General features: G+C 41.8%; 1 protein-coding gene across 1 annotated transcript in view; it reads left to right on the top strand.

The window, feature by feature from the left end:
- The window catches only part of DYNC2H1 (dynein cytoplasmic 2 heavy chain 1), a 230,035-nt gene that overhangs the window by 89,769 nt on the left and 121,124 nt on the right, over positions 1-19,142 (top strand). Inside the window, exons 63-69 of the mRNA XM_060234883.1 lie at positions 642-751; positions 3,325-3,423; positions 4,819-4,942; positions 11,600-11,763; positions 14,504-14,623; positions 16,044-16,178; positions 17,558-17,701. Coding sequence (XP_060090866.1) covers positions 642-751; positions 3,325-3,423; positions 4,819-4,942; positions 11,600-11,763; positions 14,504-14,623; positions 16,044-16,178; positions 17,558-17,701 — 896 coding nt within the window. The remainder of the gene's footprint in view (positions 1-641; positions 752-3,324; positions 3,424-4,818; positions 4,943-11,599; positions 11,764-14,503; positions 14,624-16,043; positions 16,179-17,557; positions 17,702-19,142) is intronic.

Genomic DNA, 19,142 nt, shown 5'->3' with positions numbered 1-19,142 from the left:
TGCCACTTGTGGCCACTTAGGAGAAAGTAATTTTAAAAGTATGATGGGAGCAAGGTTTTATAATGACAATTATAATTCAAGAAGCATTTTAAGATAGAGGCTGAGCTGATATAATTTAGTACACCTGCCAGGGATGTCAGGGATGTGTGGCATATGCAAATGAGTTGTGCTAATGAGCTCCGGCACAAAATGATCCCTGACGACAACAGCCCTGTGCAAGTGACCGGCTCAAAGTCACCCAGCTTCTATGGCAGAATGCGTATTCAGACCTCCCTCTCCCAGGTCCTGTTCTGGCATGCCAACCCTGCACCACGCTCATGTTCTAATCTATATGTCCATGTGTTTTTTTTCCCTTTCCAGTTTTTCCTGACTTTAAAGTCATAGTTTTATATACTGAGTAAGCCCTTCCATAGTGCTTCATAATCCACCTTCTCTGTGGCTCAGTTGCCCAAATGTCACGACCCCTGGAGAGGCTGTCTTGCCAAGGGTTCTGTCTTCCCACCTGCTAACTAAAGTGCAGAAAAAGAAAATGTGCTAAAGCAGCTGCAGTGTAATGCTTTCTAGGCGTTTAGCGAGAAGGGAAGAAACTATATAAACTCTCAAATTCAGTCGAATTAAAAGAGATGTTTTCTGTTTTTTAGAATTTGATCTTAGGCGATTCCTGTGCTCAGAGAGTGAGCAATTGATTTGGAAGAGTGAAGGCTTGCCCTCAGATGATCTGTCAATAGAGAATGCCCTTGTGATATTGCAGGTAAACTATCATTTTTTTTTTTTAATTCTCTTCAAGGTATTGCCCAGCGAACAGTACATTCATACTGACATGCTGGCCCTTGTGGGAAAGGTTCTTTCTGTGCTCCATTCTTACTTCTAGCCTGACTTGTTTGCCAAGGGCAAGCAAAGGAAGAGGTTTCTTTTCATTTCCTCTTCTGTCCTAAACTTATTAGGGCAGCTGTGCTTGGTGAGAGACTGGGTACTCCTTTTTTCTTCCATAGAAATTCTTCTCCAATTCAGAATGCTCCATTAAAACTACATTAAGCTGTGTACTGGGAAAAAGAAAGGTAGAATGCACCTAATTTCACTGATGACTGTCCTGGGCTTCAGATAATTATCCATGTTTATACAGTATTGTCTCATAAGCATGGAATGCTTGATGGTATTATTTGAAACAACTGAGAATAGTTTCTGTCAAAACCTCCCCTAGTGCACCTTTCAGCAGCCAAAACATCTTTCATTTTCCTACTTGAAATTCTTCTGGTCTAAGAAGTGTGAAGGAAATTCACTGTTAAGATACGAGTCAAACTTGGGAGTAATGGTTTGCTCAGATGTTATCCATTTTCATGCATATGCTACAGTATATCACAGAAGTGAGTACACCCCCTCACATTTTGTAAATATTTAAGTATATCTTTTCATGTGACAACACTGAAGAAATGACACTTGGCTACAATGTAAAGTAGTGAGTCTACAGCTTGTCTAACAGTGTAAATGTGCTGTCCCCTCAAACTTACGCAACACACAGCCATTAATGTCTAGACTGCTGGCAACAAAAGTGAGTACACCCTTAAGTGATAATGTCCAAATGGGGCCCAAGTAGCCATTTTCTCTCCCTGGTATCATGTGACTCGTTAGTGGTACAAGGTATCAGGTGTGAAGGGGAAGCAGGTTATCGCTCTCACTCCCTCATACTGGTCACTGGAAGTTCCACATGCCACCTCATGGCAATGAACTCTCTGAGGATCTGAAAAAATGAATTGTTGCTCTACATAAAGATGGCCTAGGCTATAAGAAGATTGTCAAGACCCTAAAACTGAGCTGCAGCACGGTGGCCATGACCATACAGCGGTTTAACAGGACAGGTTCCACTCAGAACAGGCCTCGCCATGGTCGACCAAAGAAGTTGAGTGCCCGTGCTCAGCGTCATATCCAGAGGTTGGCTTTGGGAAATAGACTTTGGGAAATGAGTGCTGCCAGCATTGCTACAGAGGTTGAAGGGGTGGGGGGTCAGCCTGTCAGTGCTCAGACCATACACCGCATGCTGCATCAAATTGGTCTACAGGGCTGTCGTCCCAGAAGAAAGCCTCTTCTAAAGATGATGCACAAGAAAGCCTGCAAACAGTTTGCTGCGGACAAGCAGACTAAAGATGTGGATTTCTGGAACCATGTCCTATGGCCCATTGAAACCAAGATAAACTTATTTGGTTCAGATAGTGTTAACCGTGTGTGGCGGCAACCAGGTGAGGAGTACAAAGACAAGTGTGTCTTGCCTACAGTCAAGCATGGTGGTGGGAATGTCATGGTCTGGGGTTGCATGAGTGCTGCTGGCACTGGGGAGCTACAGTTCATTGAGGGAACCGTGAATGCCAATATGTACTGTGACATATTGAAGAAGAGCATGATCCCCTCCTTTCGGAGACTGGGCCGCAGGGCAGTATTCCAACATAATGACCCCAAACACACCCCAAACAGAAGGTGGAGGTGCGCAAGGTCTCTAACATCCACCAGCTACGTGTCGTCATCATGGAGGAGTGGAAGAGGACTCCAGTGGCAACCTGTGAAACTCTGGTGAACTCTGTGCCCAAGAGGGTTAAGGCAGTGCTAGAAAATAATGGTGGCCACATAAAATATTGACACTTTGGGCTCCATTTGGACATTATCACTTAGGGGTGTACTCACTTTTGTTGCCAGCAGTTTAGACATTAATGGCTGTGTGTTGCGTAAGTTTGAGGGGACAGCACATTTACACTGTTATATAAGCTGTAGACTCACTACTTTACATTGTAACCAAGTGTCATTTCTTCAGTGTTGTCACATGAAAAGATAAATATTTACAAAATGTGAGGGGGTTTACTCACTTCTATGACATACTGTATATCGGGGTGGCCAAACTGTGGCTTGGGAGCCACATGTGGCTCTTTCACACATATTGTATGGCTCTTGAAGCCCCAACCGTCCTGTCTGCCAGCATTTCTCTCTTTAAATCACTTCTGGAGAATGTATTTAAAGCTGCTTTTTTCCACCTCTCCCTCCCTCATCTTCCTTCCTTGTATGTCTGTCTTGCGGCTCTCAAACATCTGACATTCGTGTCTTGTGGCTCTTAAACATCTGAAAGTTTATTCTAGGTGGCTCTTGCATCAAACAAATTTGGCCACCCCTGTGCCATATGAATTGTATTTCCCTTTTAACTATTCGGCACTTTGCTTTAATATTAGAAATCTCTTAAATAAATGGCAGGGGTGGGTTTTAAGGGTCAATTGTGTAGTTGTATACTTTCTGGCCATAAGAAACATGACTGAAACATAACCCTCTTTTTCCCCCCACCAACAGAGTAAAGTTTGTCCATTTTTGATAGACCCTTCTTCCAGAGCTACAGAGTGGTTGAAGACACACTTGAAAGAATCACGCTTGGAAATTATTAACCAGCAGGTGTGCTTGGAAGCTTGAAGCTTGTGTTGTGATTTTGGAGAAGGAAACCTGTTGCTTACTATTTTTGTTCGACAGCCATCTAAAACAAACGAGAAAGCTGTGTTGTAAGCCTAAGCGTGTTTACTTGGAAGTAAGTCCCAGTGAGCTAAGTGGGACTTACTCCCTAGTAAGTGTATTTGGGATTGCAGCCCTTAATCTCTTTGTACATGTCAGGATACGCAGATAGGTAGCTTCATTTTCTCTTTTGAAACTATCTGGATTTCCGTCCCTGGCTTTGCAAACAGCAGCCTTCTCACCAGATATTCCTAAACTGTTAAATCACTACATGTTCCATGAGGTTTTTGTCCATGAAGGTCCCATGATCCCCAGCAATAGCTGCCTGCTTTTTTCACCAGCGGAAAACCTGGTCGGATCCCACCCAGTATTCTTCACTGGCGGAATGAGGATGCAGCAATTCAGCTTCAGTCTTATTCTTTTTCACAAGTAGATTCAAAGGCATGTAAATCAAAGAGGCAGTCATTCACATCAATACCTCATTGTCCTGGTTCAGGCATCTATGAGCCTGGCAAGAATCTTCATAGAATGGAGAACAGATATGCCCATCTCTCTTTTTACCATATAAATAACATTCCATGTGACTTAAGTGCTCCATATAAATAGTGATTTCCCTCCCCCCCCTTTTTTTAGAAGGGGAAGAATCGTGCAGATTGGTTGATTGTACAGTTGATTATCTCTGATGAGCACTTGTATTTTATGTGACTCTATCTGTCCGGTGGAGAGAACGTGACACGCCTGCTCTTCACTTATATGAAGAGTCTTGCCAGCTCAATAAATGCCTGCACCTTGGGGGGGGGGGGAATGTTGGTTTAAATATTGCTGTTTCCTCTGCATTCCAAATGCAGTTGTTCCTGAAATGTACACAGCCTGCACCAGCCTCCTGCCCTCCAGTAGAACAGCGCAATGGGAGCTCCTAGTTCCCCCTCCTCGAACTTTTCAGAGTGCCAAAGGAAGGTTGTTCTTTCTGTGGCTAGGTATGAGTGATTCTCGACAATATAATGGCAACATAGCATTTCTTAGGTACGCTTGGGAGGAGAGATAAAAGCTAGCTAGTGTCACTGTTTGTAGCTGGGGTGTTTGTAGAGGGGAATGCTGGGGTGGGAAAAAGAGTTGCCTGTACACTTGAGATCCCATTCATTATTCTTTAAGCAGCCTGGGGATCGTTACACACAAGCACGAGCTCTTCTCTTTTCTAATGTAGTTCTGGCAAAAATGACTTCATATTTTGTGTACATTTGGGCATATTCTGAAAAACTTTCCTTGTTGCATTTCATCTTTATAGTAATGTAGTCATGTTAAACTAGAGCAATCAGTGGTGCTGGAATTTTGTTTGCGCAGGATGTCAACTTCATTAATGCCCTTGAATTGGCTGTGCGGTTTGGGAAAACACTCATCATACAGGAAATGGATGGAGTAGAGCCTGTGCTTTATCCACTACTAAGAAAGGACCTTATTGCTCAAGGTAATTTTTCAATTTAGAATCAATGCAAAGTATTGTTTTGCTTCTCAGTCAGATAAAAGGACAAAAGAATGTACCGTTCAGAAGTGTGACATTGTACCGTGTGAATAAAAATAAATGTTTCATTGTAATGTTTCAATTATAAGCAGTTTATTTTCAATTAAAAAGCCTAGTTTTACATTATTAAGATTTTTTTTCACTGGCTATTCCTCTTGGGAGATTGGGGAATCCAACCAGTTTATCCTCACAAAACCTTAGGTTACTATGAACACTTTTAAGAGAAAGTGTTCAATTACTTTCATGGGTATTTGAAGTTGGCTTTCCCAGGTCTTAGTTTAAGACTAATTATTACAGCACAGTTGCTCCTTAAACGTAGTCTAAAGTTAATTCTCCAGTTCATTTGATGACAGAAGACATCCCCTAACCTGTGCCCCTTCATTTATTAATCCTACGGTATAGTGGGTGACTTCTGCAGTATTTCTGCCTCCATCCATGTATGATTATGCATGTGTTTGAAAGTTTTACTAAAATGGCATTGGACCCCAATTAACCAAACTGCATCTGCTTCTCTGTTGATGGAACAACATAAAAGGAGATCTGAATTTAAAATATACCAAATAGTTAACCCTTACATACTTTTTTCCACTGAGATCTCTAGAGATTTTTAGTTGAATGAATAAAGATATCAGAGGATTTATGTTAGGAATTTTTTACTTGCTATTTTACTTGCATACCTGTAATGTAATGTAATGTAATGTAAAATTTTATTTATATCCCGCCCTCCCCCGCCGAAGCAGGCTCAGGGCGGCTAACAACACTTCAAGTAAACAATACAGTAATAAAAACATTAAATTCACATTAAAATTCACATTAAAATCAGTCAATAATCGATAATTAATTAAAACATTCCTAAGAAATGCAAGGTAATTAGGGATCCCAGGGACTATCCAGTGATACCATTAGCTCTGTACTATAAACCTCAGGTCTTTACAATGTCATATGTTTCATTATAACGAAGTATTGTTGAATGTTTTTCATTTTTTTTACAGCATGACTTCATTGTAACCCTGGTATCAGATTAGTATTCAGGTCCCATTTCCCCATCAATATTCAACAAGCAGAAGAGAGATAATATAAAGAACCAGGCTAAGGAATGCAATTTTTTAAAACTAAAGCCATGACTCTTTATCAGACTATGGCTGCAATCCAGAGAATAACCTGACTAGTTCCATAGACACAATAGATGCTGACTTTTCCTTGAACAGAGTTCAAAACCAGTTTTTCTGCTGTCGTGGGGTGGTGGGAACTGCAATAGTGCTGGTTCAAAAAAGAAGTCCTTGAGCACAGCTGAAATATATTCCTTGACTGAAGCCACAGAGTTAAAAGCTGTTATTTATGTTAAGAAATAATAATCGGCGGGGAGAGGGTGTATCTGCCTTACGGTATGGCACAATGAGTTATGTGCTATTTTTATTACTTTGATTTGATACTGAGGGATGGAGTCTGGCAAGTCATTACAGGTATTGGGAGCTGGCCCCTGCCTCCAAGAGGTGCCAGGGGAAAGAAATAAACAGAAATCTATTTGTGCCTTTCTGTGTCTAAACTCATCAAATGCTGTCATGCACACAACTGTGGGAATAAGGACTTTGGATTACACTCCTAGGAAATCTGAAGATCCTGTTGTTTCAGAAATCAAAAATGTTTCAATAGTTGTATCAGTTACTTAGTGTACAGTTTTATTTAAGGAATGTCTGAAGTTCAGATGGGAATCTGGAATTGAATCACAGATTTAAGTCCATTTATATCTTCATGTCCCACTCTAGTTGCTTTATAGTATACTCTTTTCTAGGGGTGTGCAAAAAATTGGTATTTTCCCATACTCTCGAATCCCAATACAGATATGATATTCGGATTTGGGAAATATTTAGGATTCCTGAATATATTCAGGTCTAATGGACCCAAGAAGAAAAAAACTGAGTGGAGCAGCTGGTGCAGCAGGAGCTGAGAACTCTGCACTGCCCCAGCTGATCCTGGGCTGGATCCTCTTTGCAGCTCAGTTTAAACCCCTTTCTGAGATCTCCCCCACTCCCTTCATATCTGCTGGAGGTGACTTTTCATAACCAGCACAAAGGAAAGAAGGGGAAATCTGAGATCTTCACCCCCTTCCTACTTTCTGTTGATGGCAGCTCCCCAAGGCCAGCAGAGTGGAAGAAGGGGAAGATCTCCCCCCCGCTTTCTTCCTTTCTGCTAGCAATGGCTCCACATGGCCAGCTGAATAGAAGTGGGAAGAGGGATCTGAGAGTTCTCCCTGCAAGATTAGCTGCTTTGAGGGCTTTTTTGGGCAATTCCATTGAAACCGGGTAACCCAGCAGAGCCCCAGCCAAGCCTGCAGGAGAGTTTTCCCCACAGGATCTACTCCTTTACAACCCATCCAGCCCTAGCTGATCTTCCCTCCTTCCTTTCTGCTGGGGCTTTCCAAGACCAGTAGAAAGGAAGGGGAGGAGCTGCAAGAGGATCAGCCGGGGCTGGCTTTCGGTATAGCTGAATGCACCCGAATAAAAGCCGCCTCCCCCTCAAAAAATCAGCTTTTTTTGGACTCAGCTATATCGGTAGCCAAATACAAATCTCTGATCTGTACTCAGTTTAACCAATACCCCAAAAATACCCTATCAGTGTTTGGGGAAGGTATTTATTTGGTTTAGTTTACGCTGAATGCACGCCACTACTAATTTCCCCTGTATTTGAGTTAAGGATGATGCGGGCATCGCTACTTACTCTACTGTCTTTCTAGTACATTCCGGTTTTGATCCCAAAATATCGTTCTCTAGCCTGTAACAAAAGAAATTGGAAAACTTCTGTTGTTCAGAAGCTTTGTTGCAGGTGCACAATTTCTGTGGTGGTCAGTTGTGGACACAGCCCAAGGGTGCTTTATTAATTTGCTTTTGAGTTCACACGCTGGTAATGTTTCATGGCCTGTTATGAAAAATACAATGTATATGTTGCAGTAACTTGATATTTATACAGATTGTATTTGGAGATTGGACATTTTTACAACATGCAGGTGAAATTTATGTGACAAACAAGTAAAACCAATACACAGCCTTCTTGTAAAGCAGTCTTCCAGAGTATTGTTCATTTAAGGGACTACATTGACCTTTTTTGTTCTTAGAAGAAGGATAAAGGACACTTCCTGTCTCCAAAAGCTTGTCACCGCTCTTTAATTGCAGAGGGAAAAGGCTCCATGCCATGTTGCATTCTTCACCTCTTGTCCTCCAGTACCTTGATGCTTGACAGTTTACCTCTATGGAACAAGAATATTATGACTATGCTTGATTATGGCCCACAGTCAGCTTAGCAAGGAGTAATTGTAGGCTTGATGTCAGCCATGTGTGTTAAATAAGTAGGCGGTAAGATTTTGATCTGTTGTGCTCAAGAGAATTTTTTTTTAGTTCTTAAAAAAAAACTAAGAACTTTTTAGTTCTTAAACCACTAGTTATTTTGGTATTTGCAGGGTGGTTGCCAAACTAAAGGTAGACAAAACAACCTGCATACTTCTCACACTCTATTGGCTGAGATGGGTCTGGTTCCCACAGCTCTGGAACGTGGCAAGGGGAATTCACCAAAACCTCCAATTGGAGGAAGATCATCTACAAGTAGGCTTGATCCTGACTGTGATCATTACCTTGGTATATGTGGAGGGAGGACATTACCCCCCCCCATGATCCCCCCCCCCATTTTGCTCCATAGTTGATGTTTGTCCCATTGAGGGAAACTTACATGGATTTATTTATTCTCTTCCATTACTAGCTTTCCTCTTCCTGACAGGGACCCAAAGAGGCTTACATAATTCTCTTCTCTTTCCATTTTATCTTCACAATGACCTTTAAAACCCTGTATGGTCTGGGACTAGCATAGCTAAAAAAAGGTAAAGGTAGTCCCCGGTGCAAGCACCAGTCATTTCCGACACTGGGGTGACATCGCATCACAATGTTTTCATGGCAGACTTTTTATGGGGGGCCGACACACATTGGGGAGAGGGGGGTGGCTTGGCTTTGTTGAGGGTAGCTTGGTGATGGGAGAGGACAAGGTGACAAGAGCCAGAGTCATGCATTGGGGAGGGGGCACCCAGTGATACCCCCTAGGCCAGGTGAAGCCCTAGGTGACTGCCTACTTTGCCTACTCCCATGCACTGGCCCTGTTCCTAGTCCAACTGCAGCCGATCAGAGTGCACTCAGCATTTGCTGGCCTGGGCAGAGGATGGAGGTGCTGCCTGAGCTTACACAGCCCCCTGGACCCAGAAGTGATTGGCCAAGCATTGGCTGAATGCTGAGGCAGGGCACATTTTGGGGGCATCACCCTTGTCACCCCACCCCCATGGCTACGGACCTGTAAAAGGTTCCTGGACCAAGAAGTATTTGGTTAGCCTTGATCAGAGCCAGAGCCTTTTCAGCTCTGGCACAGGCCTGGTGGAATGCTCTGCTAGCTGAGATCTGGGCCCTGTGGAATCTTTCGCCGTTCTGCAGGGCCTGTAAAACAGAGCTGTTCCACCAGGCCTATGGTCAAAGCTCCTGACCAAGGAGAATGATCGCTGCCTTGATGGGCCTCCCTTCTCTTTCCCTTTTGGACTTCTCAATGCTGAGGATTATTCCTTTCTCTGATGAAATTGTCCAATGTGCATCATCTGTTGATTATGATTGGTGTATTATGATTACACTTGATTTTTTTTAAAAAAATATTTATTTATTTAGATAATTTATATCCTGCCCTTTCCCAGACAGGCTCAGGGTGGATAACAACAATAATACAGCAATTAAAACCAATAAAAGTAGACAATACAGTTTGACGGTTCAGTTGGGCACAGCATAATATACTGAACACGAGATAGTATAAAATCAGTATTTCAGCATGATGGTATCTCAGCATAGGGTCAGCCGATGGGATAAGATGCCTGCTGCCTCAACCAAATGCCTGGTGGAATAGCTCCGTCTTGCAGGCCCTATGAGAAGGTAACAATTCAGTAAGGGCCCAAATCTCTGAGGGGAGCTGATTCCACCAGGTACTCAGTTGGTAGCCAGTGCAGTTTGCGCAGCACTGACTTGATGTGTGCCTGGCTAGGCATTGTTATCAAGAGCCAAGCTGCTGCATTCTGCACAAGTTGGAGTTTCTGGATCAGTTGCAAAGGTAAGCCTGCATAGAGCGAGTTACAGTAATCTAACCTGGAAGTGACTGCCACATGGATCTCTGTAGCTAGGTCCTGGGAGATAGGTAGGGTGCTCGCTGCCTGACTTGCCAAAGATGGAAAAAGGCAGACCAAGCAACCGCTGTGACCTGTGCCTCCACTGAAAGTGAGGTGTCCAGAGTCACTCCCAAGCTCTTCACCTTCTAAGCCAGCACTAAAGACTAAAAAGGGATGGGAGCTGGATTCCCAATCCTAATCTCCCCCGGAAATTAATAATTATTTATTGATGCTTTTATAATATGTTGTTACTTGCCCTAAGTCCTGCTGTATGCAGGGGTAGGCAAATCAGAAATCTAATAAAGAAATAAAACTTGTGACTGAGGTCTGGCTGAGAGTGTGTGACTGGCCCAGCAAGCTTCCATGATAGAGATAGGATGTGAAGGGGAGGGGGCTGTGGCTCAGTGGTAGAGCTTGCACTTGGCAGACAGAAGGTTCCAGATTCAATTTCTGGCATTTCCATTTGAAAGGGCCAGGCAGTAGGTGACCTCCGCCTGAGACCCTGGGGAGCTGCTGCCAGTCTGAACACAAGAACATAACAGAGGGCTCCTGTCAGGTCCCCGTCTGCTCCTTCTCCCTCTCTCTTGCTTCCTTCTGCATCACCGCTTGCTTTGCCAGGTTTGCTCAGTTACACAACAGAGCTACTGAGTGAAGCCTCTGTTCCTTCTTTTGGCTGAGGATCCTCACCCTCCTGGTCTCCTGGGGAAGGAAGGAAAGAGCCAGAGCTTTCTTTGCCCAGTTCTCTGGATCGCACAAGAGAGATGCAAAGAAAGCACCATTAAGACCAACAAGTGCTAATGTTTTAAGCTTTTTAAAAATATTTGTGTTTGTATCCTTTATAAAGTTTATGACAGACTCAACAAGGTCTCATTTACGTCAGATCCGGCCCTCATAACAAATGAGTTTGACACCTCAGTGAGATACCCTTCCTTCTCTGTGGGAATTTCAAGTCACGCAGGTTGTTTTAAAAGCTGTGGCTTTGTTTTGGTGTACAATTTAACGGCATTGTTCCTATGTAAATGGCATAATCGTTTCATGTTACTATTAGAATTGTAATTGTTAACTTCTTTTAGGGTTCTTGGATGGAACAGCAGGCTAGAGATATGTAAATAAGCAATTTGGCTTCAGGTTATGCAAACATTGTTACACTGTGTTCCATTTGTATTGAAGATCCCAGAGTGGCTTTAGCCGATGTAGAGAATGGGAGCTCCATATGAATATTCCACTTCAAAGCATATAGGGAGCTACTCAGTTTTGGGTACCTTAATGAGAATGTGTTCTTGCTAGATTTTTTTTTTTCTAAAGGAAGTTGAGTTGTTGCATTTTCTGAATATTTTGTTTTGGTAATTTTCCCCAGGCATCTGGCTGTAAACACTTTCCACTCTATGCATATCTTCTAGAGCAGTTCTTTGTTTTTCTCACAGGACCGAGATATGCTGTACAAATTGGTGACAAGATAATTGACTACAATGAGGAATTCCTCTTATTTCTGTCAACAAGAAACCCAAATCCTTACATCCCACCTGATGCAGCTTCCATTGTAACGGAAGTTAACTTTACTATAACCAGAAGTGGCTTAAGAGGGCAGGTATGCCGTTCAAATAACATACTCTTCATTTTGATGAAAGACATTGGACTGTGTACAATTTGTGGAAGATACTGATTGCTTTCTTTGTAATGCCCCTTTGGCAATATTAATGCTTAACAAAAAGATCTGGGGATGCACTCTTATCCAGCTGGTTTCTGCTTGAGGTTTTAAAAGATGCTTCCCAGTGAGAAGAGATTCCATTTTAGTTAACGTTCTCTTCAGTATCTTTTTTTACAACTCAGAATCCTACTGTATTGAAAATGACTTGTGAAAAAGACACAGTTAACGCTAAAAGGCAGGATGCGAGAGTCCTTCTGGATCGTCGGGCTTGGGTTTTAATCATTCTGGATTATGGAGCGCTGATCCCAACCTCCCTAGTTTAATTATTTGCTGCGGGCTTGAAATTCTAATATACCTGTGGAATTTCCCTGCCTACAAAAAAAATATTTTCCAGTAAAACGAATGGTGCTTCCAAAGCATACTCTTGTGTTCTGCGTCAAGGTAACTGAGTATATGTGTTTTGAATGTGAGAAATAAAACCAGAGTTGTTCTCTTGAGGCTGCTAGTAGAACATAGCAAGTTTCTCAGGTTCATAAGGTTGTACTCAGAGAATATTCTTCTCATTTCACACGAGTGCACCAATACTCATAAACCAAGCTGTTCCTCAGGGTCAGGGAATCCTCTGAAATGGTAAGGAAGGGTCTTCTAGCTGGCACCTACTGTCAAGTTCTGCACAGTGCTCAGTAAGCACACCTTTATGGTGTAAATCTAATAAGGTCTTTTATTGAGACGTGTTACAGCCGAGATACTTCTTGGAAGAACTGACCCCAGAGGGTCAGCCAATGCAGTTATACTGTTACCTTAACCATTACTGTGTAAGCAAGATTTGGTGGGTTTGCAAAGCGGGAAATAAGATTCAAAACATTTTCCCAGGAGGAGAAAGAAGCCCCCCTCTTGCAGCGGTGTGCTAAAAACAGCTTGGGAAGCACTGGTACAACAGGTAACATTATGCCCTTCACAAAATAGGGAGGAATGCAAGCCGCCAGCGACATTCATTTGTTGTCCAGGGTAGAACGGTTACATACACATCACACAGTCGAAATAGAGCAGGAGCTCCAGGTGCAAGGCAAAGCATGAGTCATACATTCATAGCAAGATTTGACTCTTGACACCTACCTAATGAAGGGAGCTTTCCAAAGCTTGTACCTTGAAAATCGTGTTGGTAACTAAAGTACTATTAGACTTGAAGCAGGCTCTTCTGTTGCAGACTGTGATGTAACAGGACTGCTTTGACGGGCAGACCCTGCTCTGCCCACCCCCTTTGGTGTTGCCACCTCCCGGAGGGGGTTACTTTCTCCTTCCGCTAGGGTAGCTCACTGTCAACACCTGCCCTTTTGGGGGCGGGGGTTCCTGCCAGGAGGGACAGGGCTTTTAGCTCCCCTTCCCCACCTAAGGCTCCAGCTCTGTGTCCTCCGTTACCCAGAGTTTGGTTACTACAGGGACCAATTACAACTTTGGGGCTCCCCTAGAGAAATAGCCACATGCACACAGACTGCTTGCCTCCCAACCCAGGGCCCCCTCTTGCACTAGGGTGCCCCAAGACGGTGGGGGATCTGGGTGGTACAGAGACTGAGAACCAACCTCCAAAGTCAAAAAAGATTTATTGAAAATAAAATATTTTCAAGCATCCTTAAGCATTGCACTAGATCCTCAAATAGATTTCAAAAGAAGATTGGTCAAACGCAATCCCCTTTCCCTGTTCTCGACATACCCTAACTGATGTTAAAAGAAGGCAAGCACTAATATCTTAAAGAGTTACAAGGTTCCTATCTGCATCCCATTACTTGGGACACCGCATAGCCAGAAAAAGACAGCTGTGTATGTGCATCCTCAGATGAGAGGTCTGTCCCCCTCAGCATCTCAAGGGAAAGAGAGAACCACTTCCCTTTTCAAGGAAGTTTTCTTAATCCACCCAATTTACATCACTTCCTCCACCCCCTTGACCTAGTTCATCCAGGTTGCAAGTGCATCCTGGGGAACCCTCTTGGAAAGCATTCTAGGAAATCTCCAAGGAGTCTCCTGGAGACTTCCTAGCACCAAATTCCTTAAGGTTTCCTGCCAGGGCTATTAGCATATGTATAGATGTAATCAAGCAAGCTATTGAACTGGCTCCCTGCCACTTCCAGAGAGGAAAAAAACCACACACTTTTAAAACTCAAAGTGTGTGGGGAAGGGGGGTGTTCTTTACACAAACTAACACAGCTACCCTCTTGAAGCTGGCAGATAAAATGAGTGGAAATCAGAGACCCCCATCATTCAAGCAGAAGAGTCTTCTCATACTAAAAGGCCTTTTTGATACCAGCTATTGTATTGTTTGCTTAATGGTGTTAACAGTAGATGATAAGAGTGTTCATTCTTATTTGCATGAATGATTACCAAGGCAATGAAGGGAAAATATTTTTGTTTTAGAAGTTCATGTTACTGATAAACAAAATATACTGATAAACTAAGACATCTGGATTTTGTTTGTACTCAATGCATATTTCAGTATGAATTTTAGAAAGAATAAGTCTTTAGTAATCTTTCTGCTTATTGAATTTTCATTGCAAACTACAGAAGAATGCAAGAAAGCAAACAATAACAATTATGTGAAAATGGTGCTTAGTGCCCCAAATGTGGATTTGTGCAATGCTTATGTTTGCATCTCTCTCTTTTTATAAATATTGTTGCCTCTATTTAGCTTCTAGCATTGACTATCCAGCATGAGAAACCAGATTTGGAAGAACAGAAGACAAAACTGTTACAACAGGAAGAAGATAAGAAAATACAGTTAGCAAAACTTGAAGAAACGCTTTTGGAGGTAAAATTAACATAAACTGTTTTTGCTAGATTAATCCAGGAATTCAGTATTTCAAAACACTGGATGTTTAAATATGTTAATGGCTGCGATGGGGTTTTGGCAGTGTTACTATAAGCAATCTAGAACTATATTTTCTTCCTGGACGTTATGGATTTCTATGAAATTCACCAAATACCAAAAGACTGCTTTGTATTTTTTTATGATGAGAATATAAATACATTTTGGCATATTTTCAGTGGAATGTTGAATTGCTTGCTATAGAAAAGGATATAGGCTTAAAAGAGGATAGGGCAAAGCTGTTGCATTTATAAAGAATAGATTGTAAAACAGAAATTGGCATGTTTTAGTTCTTCAAGTATTTAAATGGAGTTCTGATGGTGAAGGTGTTTTGGGTGAAGCAACTAAACACACTGGCTTATGCTCCACTTCCTTATTTTGGAAATATGGTATTGAATAAACATTTGTTCAATATTTTGTATTCTTCTGTTAGTTATATTGAGGCCAGCCAAAATACATTGATGCTGGCATGCATTGCCACCCACATGGAGAACATAAAAATGGAAGTAATGTAAGAAACACAGCACCTCCACTATAGAGAGGCCTACCGAATGCCTTATAAGTGCTGCACTTCTGAAAGATGTAAAAACTGGGGTGCAAGTCTTTTCCAAATGCATTCCTTTTCATCAGGATGGCACAGAGCTCAGATAGCTTCATAACTTACTTGTCAGGTGAAACTCATATGAAAGTCTTTTTCCAGGCAAGAGTGTGTGCGGGGGCAGGGTTGACCTGAGAACAACCTTTGCGAACAAGGGGGGCGCAGGCATCAGAACAAAGAGAAGGAAACAGGTAACATAATTTGCAGAAGATACTCCTGTCATTCCCTTGTGTGAGAAACAGGAGGGAAAGGTTTGAATCCCACCAGGGAGAAAGGAGAGGATGAGGAACAGCAACATTTTTGGACAGCAGCAAGTTGATCAATAGCAAAGTAAAAAAAAAAAAAGTGTGGCCGAACTACAAGCCTCATACTATACATGCCATGCCTGTAACTACACATCCAACTAGATATTCTGTTGAAGGGCTGCCTGCCAAGAGCCAAAAGACACAAAAGTAGCAGTGTGTACTACTCAGCAGTAGCAGCAAACAGCATGCGTGCTCAAGTAGTTTGTCATTGATAGATGAATTTTTTATTATTTATAATAACGTATTATGGCTTTTATTGATTCCTGTTGTGATAAACTTCCTTATATACCATATTGGAGAGCCGGTACACTAATAAATGAAAATATCATATGAAAGTGAAGATTCCGGTAGTCTTAAATGTCATTGTTATTTTCCAAAGTTTACTTTGGTAAACACTTATTCTCATAGATTTCATAACGCAATCTAATTATAACAAGTGAACTTTCCCCTTCCCCTGCAGACCCTCGCAACCTCTCAGGGAAATATACTTGAAAATAAAGATCTGATTGAATCCCTAAATCAGACGAAAGCAAGTAGTGCTCTCATCCAGGAATCACTTGTGGAGTTCCATAGGCTTCAGATTTCTCTTGATCAGGTAATCTGGTTCCTTAAACGTGTCTTCTTTGGAATATATTTATGAAACAAAATTTAGTGTTTCCGCTACCATTCAATTCACTTGCCCCTGAACTAGATTCTACGGTCCTTTTAGCAGGTCATGTGAAGCTGGCTGGACCTTTTATTATACATTATTTTACCTGTTGTTTGAGACAGACGTAAGTAATGGTCAGTGGTAATGGATTATTATTATTTTATACTGCTTTGCAAGTAACATAGTACTCAATCCAGCCTAGAGTTATACTTTAATCAACATTGATGCAGCCAAAGTTGATCATTTTCAAGTCACATACATTTCAGCAGTAGAGTTTAGCAATTGCTTTATTCTTCTGCTGATATCAGTGGGACTTAAACGTACTTCAAAGTTAGTTGGATCATAGCCATATATAACATCAAAATGTTTTGTTTTCTCTTGCTCTGCTGTGCCTTATGGGTTGTTCTCCCACCCAAGTATAAGGCAGATATTCTTCCTGAAGTTTTCACCAGGGGGTGGGAGAGCAGTTTTTAGACTTCATGTGCCTCTGAGGTGGTAGAGAAGTTTCTGCTGTGTTCCTTGGGAGTACTAGAGCTCCTGGACTCCCAGTTCTGCTTTTCTCCCCCCCTTCTCCTCTCTTTTTTCCCCATATTCTTCTTTGTTTCCTTTCCGTTTGTTGGGGATCAGAGGTTATCTAGCAAGAGGATCTCTCAATAAGATTTTTATATACTTCAGTTATCAGAAAGCCAGTTTAACACAAAAGATTATTCTGACTTTAGAGGATGCCTCGTGACAGACGGGCCATCCCCAAATTCCGTTGACATGCATGCTAGATACCCACAGTTACTTTATCACTTCTGTATTTCCATTTACATTCCCAATAAATATTTTAGCCTCGTGAACAGTAAAATGCATATAAAAATTTACACACCTGCCGATAGGAATGATGTTGTGTTTGGATTTAACACCCATATTCCACCTCCTAATGGATTAATTAAAAAAAACAACTACTATGGATCCAACTCCAGAGAGAATTATTGAAGATGTATCTAAGGAGACCAGCATGCCAAATCACAGATGGCTTTTGAGATTCCTGAGAACGGTTAAAGTGATTTGTCATAATCAGACAAACATCGTAATTAACAATGTCACCCCTTACTCTTCCAACAGTACCCTTTCCCCATTTTCGGCTCTGACCCCTTTTCGGCTCTGACCCCTTAGTTAAGCGGTAGGACATTTGTTCCTAAAATGTAATTTGCATTGCTGTGCTGTACGCCTGCTGCCCAACCTGAATCTGTGTCCTTTATTCTGAGCTGAAGTCTCTTTTTTTTCTCTGACTGCTAGATGGCAGTAGCATTCTAATCCAGAGTCTTTTTTATTCCCAGGAAAGGGATGCCTATCTCCCTCTGGCTGAAAGTGCCAGCAAGATGTACTTTATTATCTCTGACTTGTCCAAAATTAATAACATGTACCGCTTTAGCTTGGCTTCTTTCCTAAGACTCTTTCAAAGGGCTCTGCAAAGTGAACTGGTACGTACTATTCTCCTGAAGCAGAGGATGTGTTGTTTACTTTTAGTCTTTTATGTATGCAGTTCTTTTAAATAGTTATTTCCCTCAAGTCTTGAGAACAGGGAGACTAAAACACTAAATGAGTGGGATGGGGGGTTTGGGGAGGCTAGTGGTAATGGTAGCACGGAATGTCTGCGAACTCTGCATGTAACAACATAAAATTAACAGTGACAACGTAGTTTACACTGTACTGTCAGCATATTCAAGGGGGAGGGGGAATCTTAAATGAGCTACTGAAATCTCCCACAAAAATTCAAAATAAAATGCTTTCATATTGTTTATAGAGAGACCTTGGCAAAAATTATGAAAAGCAAGTTCAGATACTGATGTTATTTACGTTAATTCAGGTTTATCGATAATTAGCCAATTTGTAAATAAAGCATATTCTTTTTGTATTCATCAGAAAACTTTGTATTAATGGTTCAAAGGTTGTGTTGCAGAGGCCATTCCTAAGTTTCTGGCAGGACTAAGTCAAAGTCAGCAGCAAATATATTTTTAGTCTCAGAAGGTTTTTGGAGGCCCAATTATAATTTATAGAAAGAAGTAGTCCTACTGGAAATAAATAAATCTCACAGCCCATTAATCATGGCTAAAGGAGCAGGTCACAATTCTGCATTCTTCTTCCTTAAAGATGCTTTAATCATGGTTGGGCCTTACATTGGCACTGACTTCAACCTTGTTTATTTTGAACCAATGTCAATAACTAGGATTTGAAATCTAGCTATCCTCAAATCCCATGATTAATGCTTAATTTGTGACCCTTAATTTGTGAGCCATGCTGAACCTGCCTTTGGCGGGGAGGGCAGGATATAAATTAAATAAATAAATAATACCAGACTAGCCCAATCCTGTTGGATCCTGAAAGCTAAGCAAGGTCATCTTAGTTTAGTATTTGGATGTGAGACCTCCATGGAAGTCCAGGGTTGTTACACTGAGGCAAGCAGTGGCAAAACCACCACTCTTCATCTCTTATCTCGAAAACGGTATGTGGAAGGAAGCTGCAACTTGATCTCACTGAACATATACAAAATGGTAATTCTAAAGCAGCCCTCAATCATAGGACCAGGACAGTTGAGGATAATTAATTGCAGAAGGGCTGGCTGTAGGGTATGTGTGATCCTGCAGGGGGGTTCCCCCCCCCCTTGATTACTTAATTATGAATAAAGGTCAGAATTGTTATATTTTTGCCATCCCCCTTTTTAAGGGACAAAGTTATTCGTTTGCAAGGGTGGAATTCTAGCAGAAGCTCCTTTGCATATTAGGCCACACACTCCTGATGTAGCCAATCCTCCAAGAGCTTATAAAAAAGAGCCTTGTAAGCTCTTGCAGGATTGGCTACATCAGGGGTGTGTGGCCTAATATGCAAAGGAGCTCCTGTTAGAATTCGACCCCTGTTTATTTG

Source organism: Heteronotia binoei, chromosome 3 (genome assembly GCF_032191835.1).
Source record: "Heteronotia binoei isolate CCM8104 ecotype False Entrance Well chromosome 3, APGP_CSIRO_Hbin_v1, whole genome shotgun sequence".
NCBI lineage: Eukaryota > Metazoa > Chordata > Lepidosauria > Squamata > Gekkonidae > Heteronotia > Heteronotia binoei.
The sequence above is the reverse complement of the archived record's forward strand: the minus strand, read 5'-3'. Positions and strand labels throughout refer to the sequence as shown.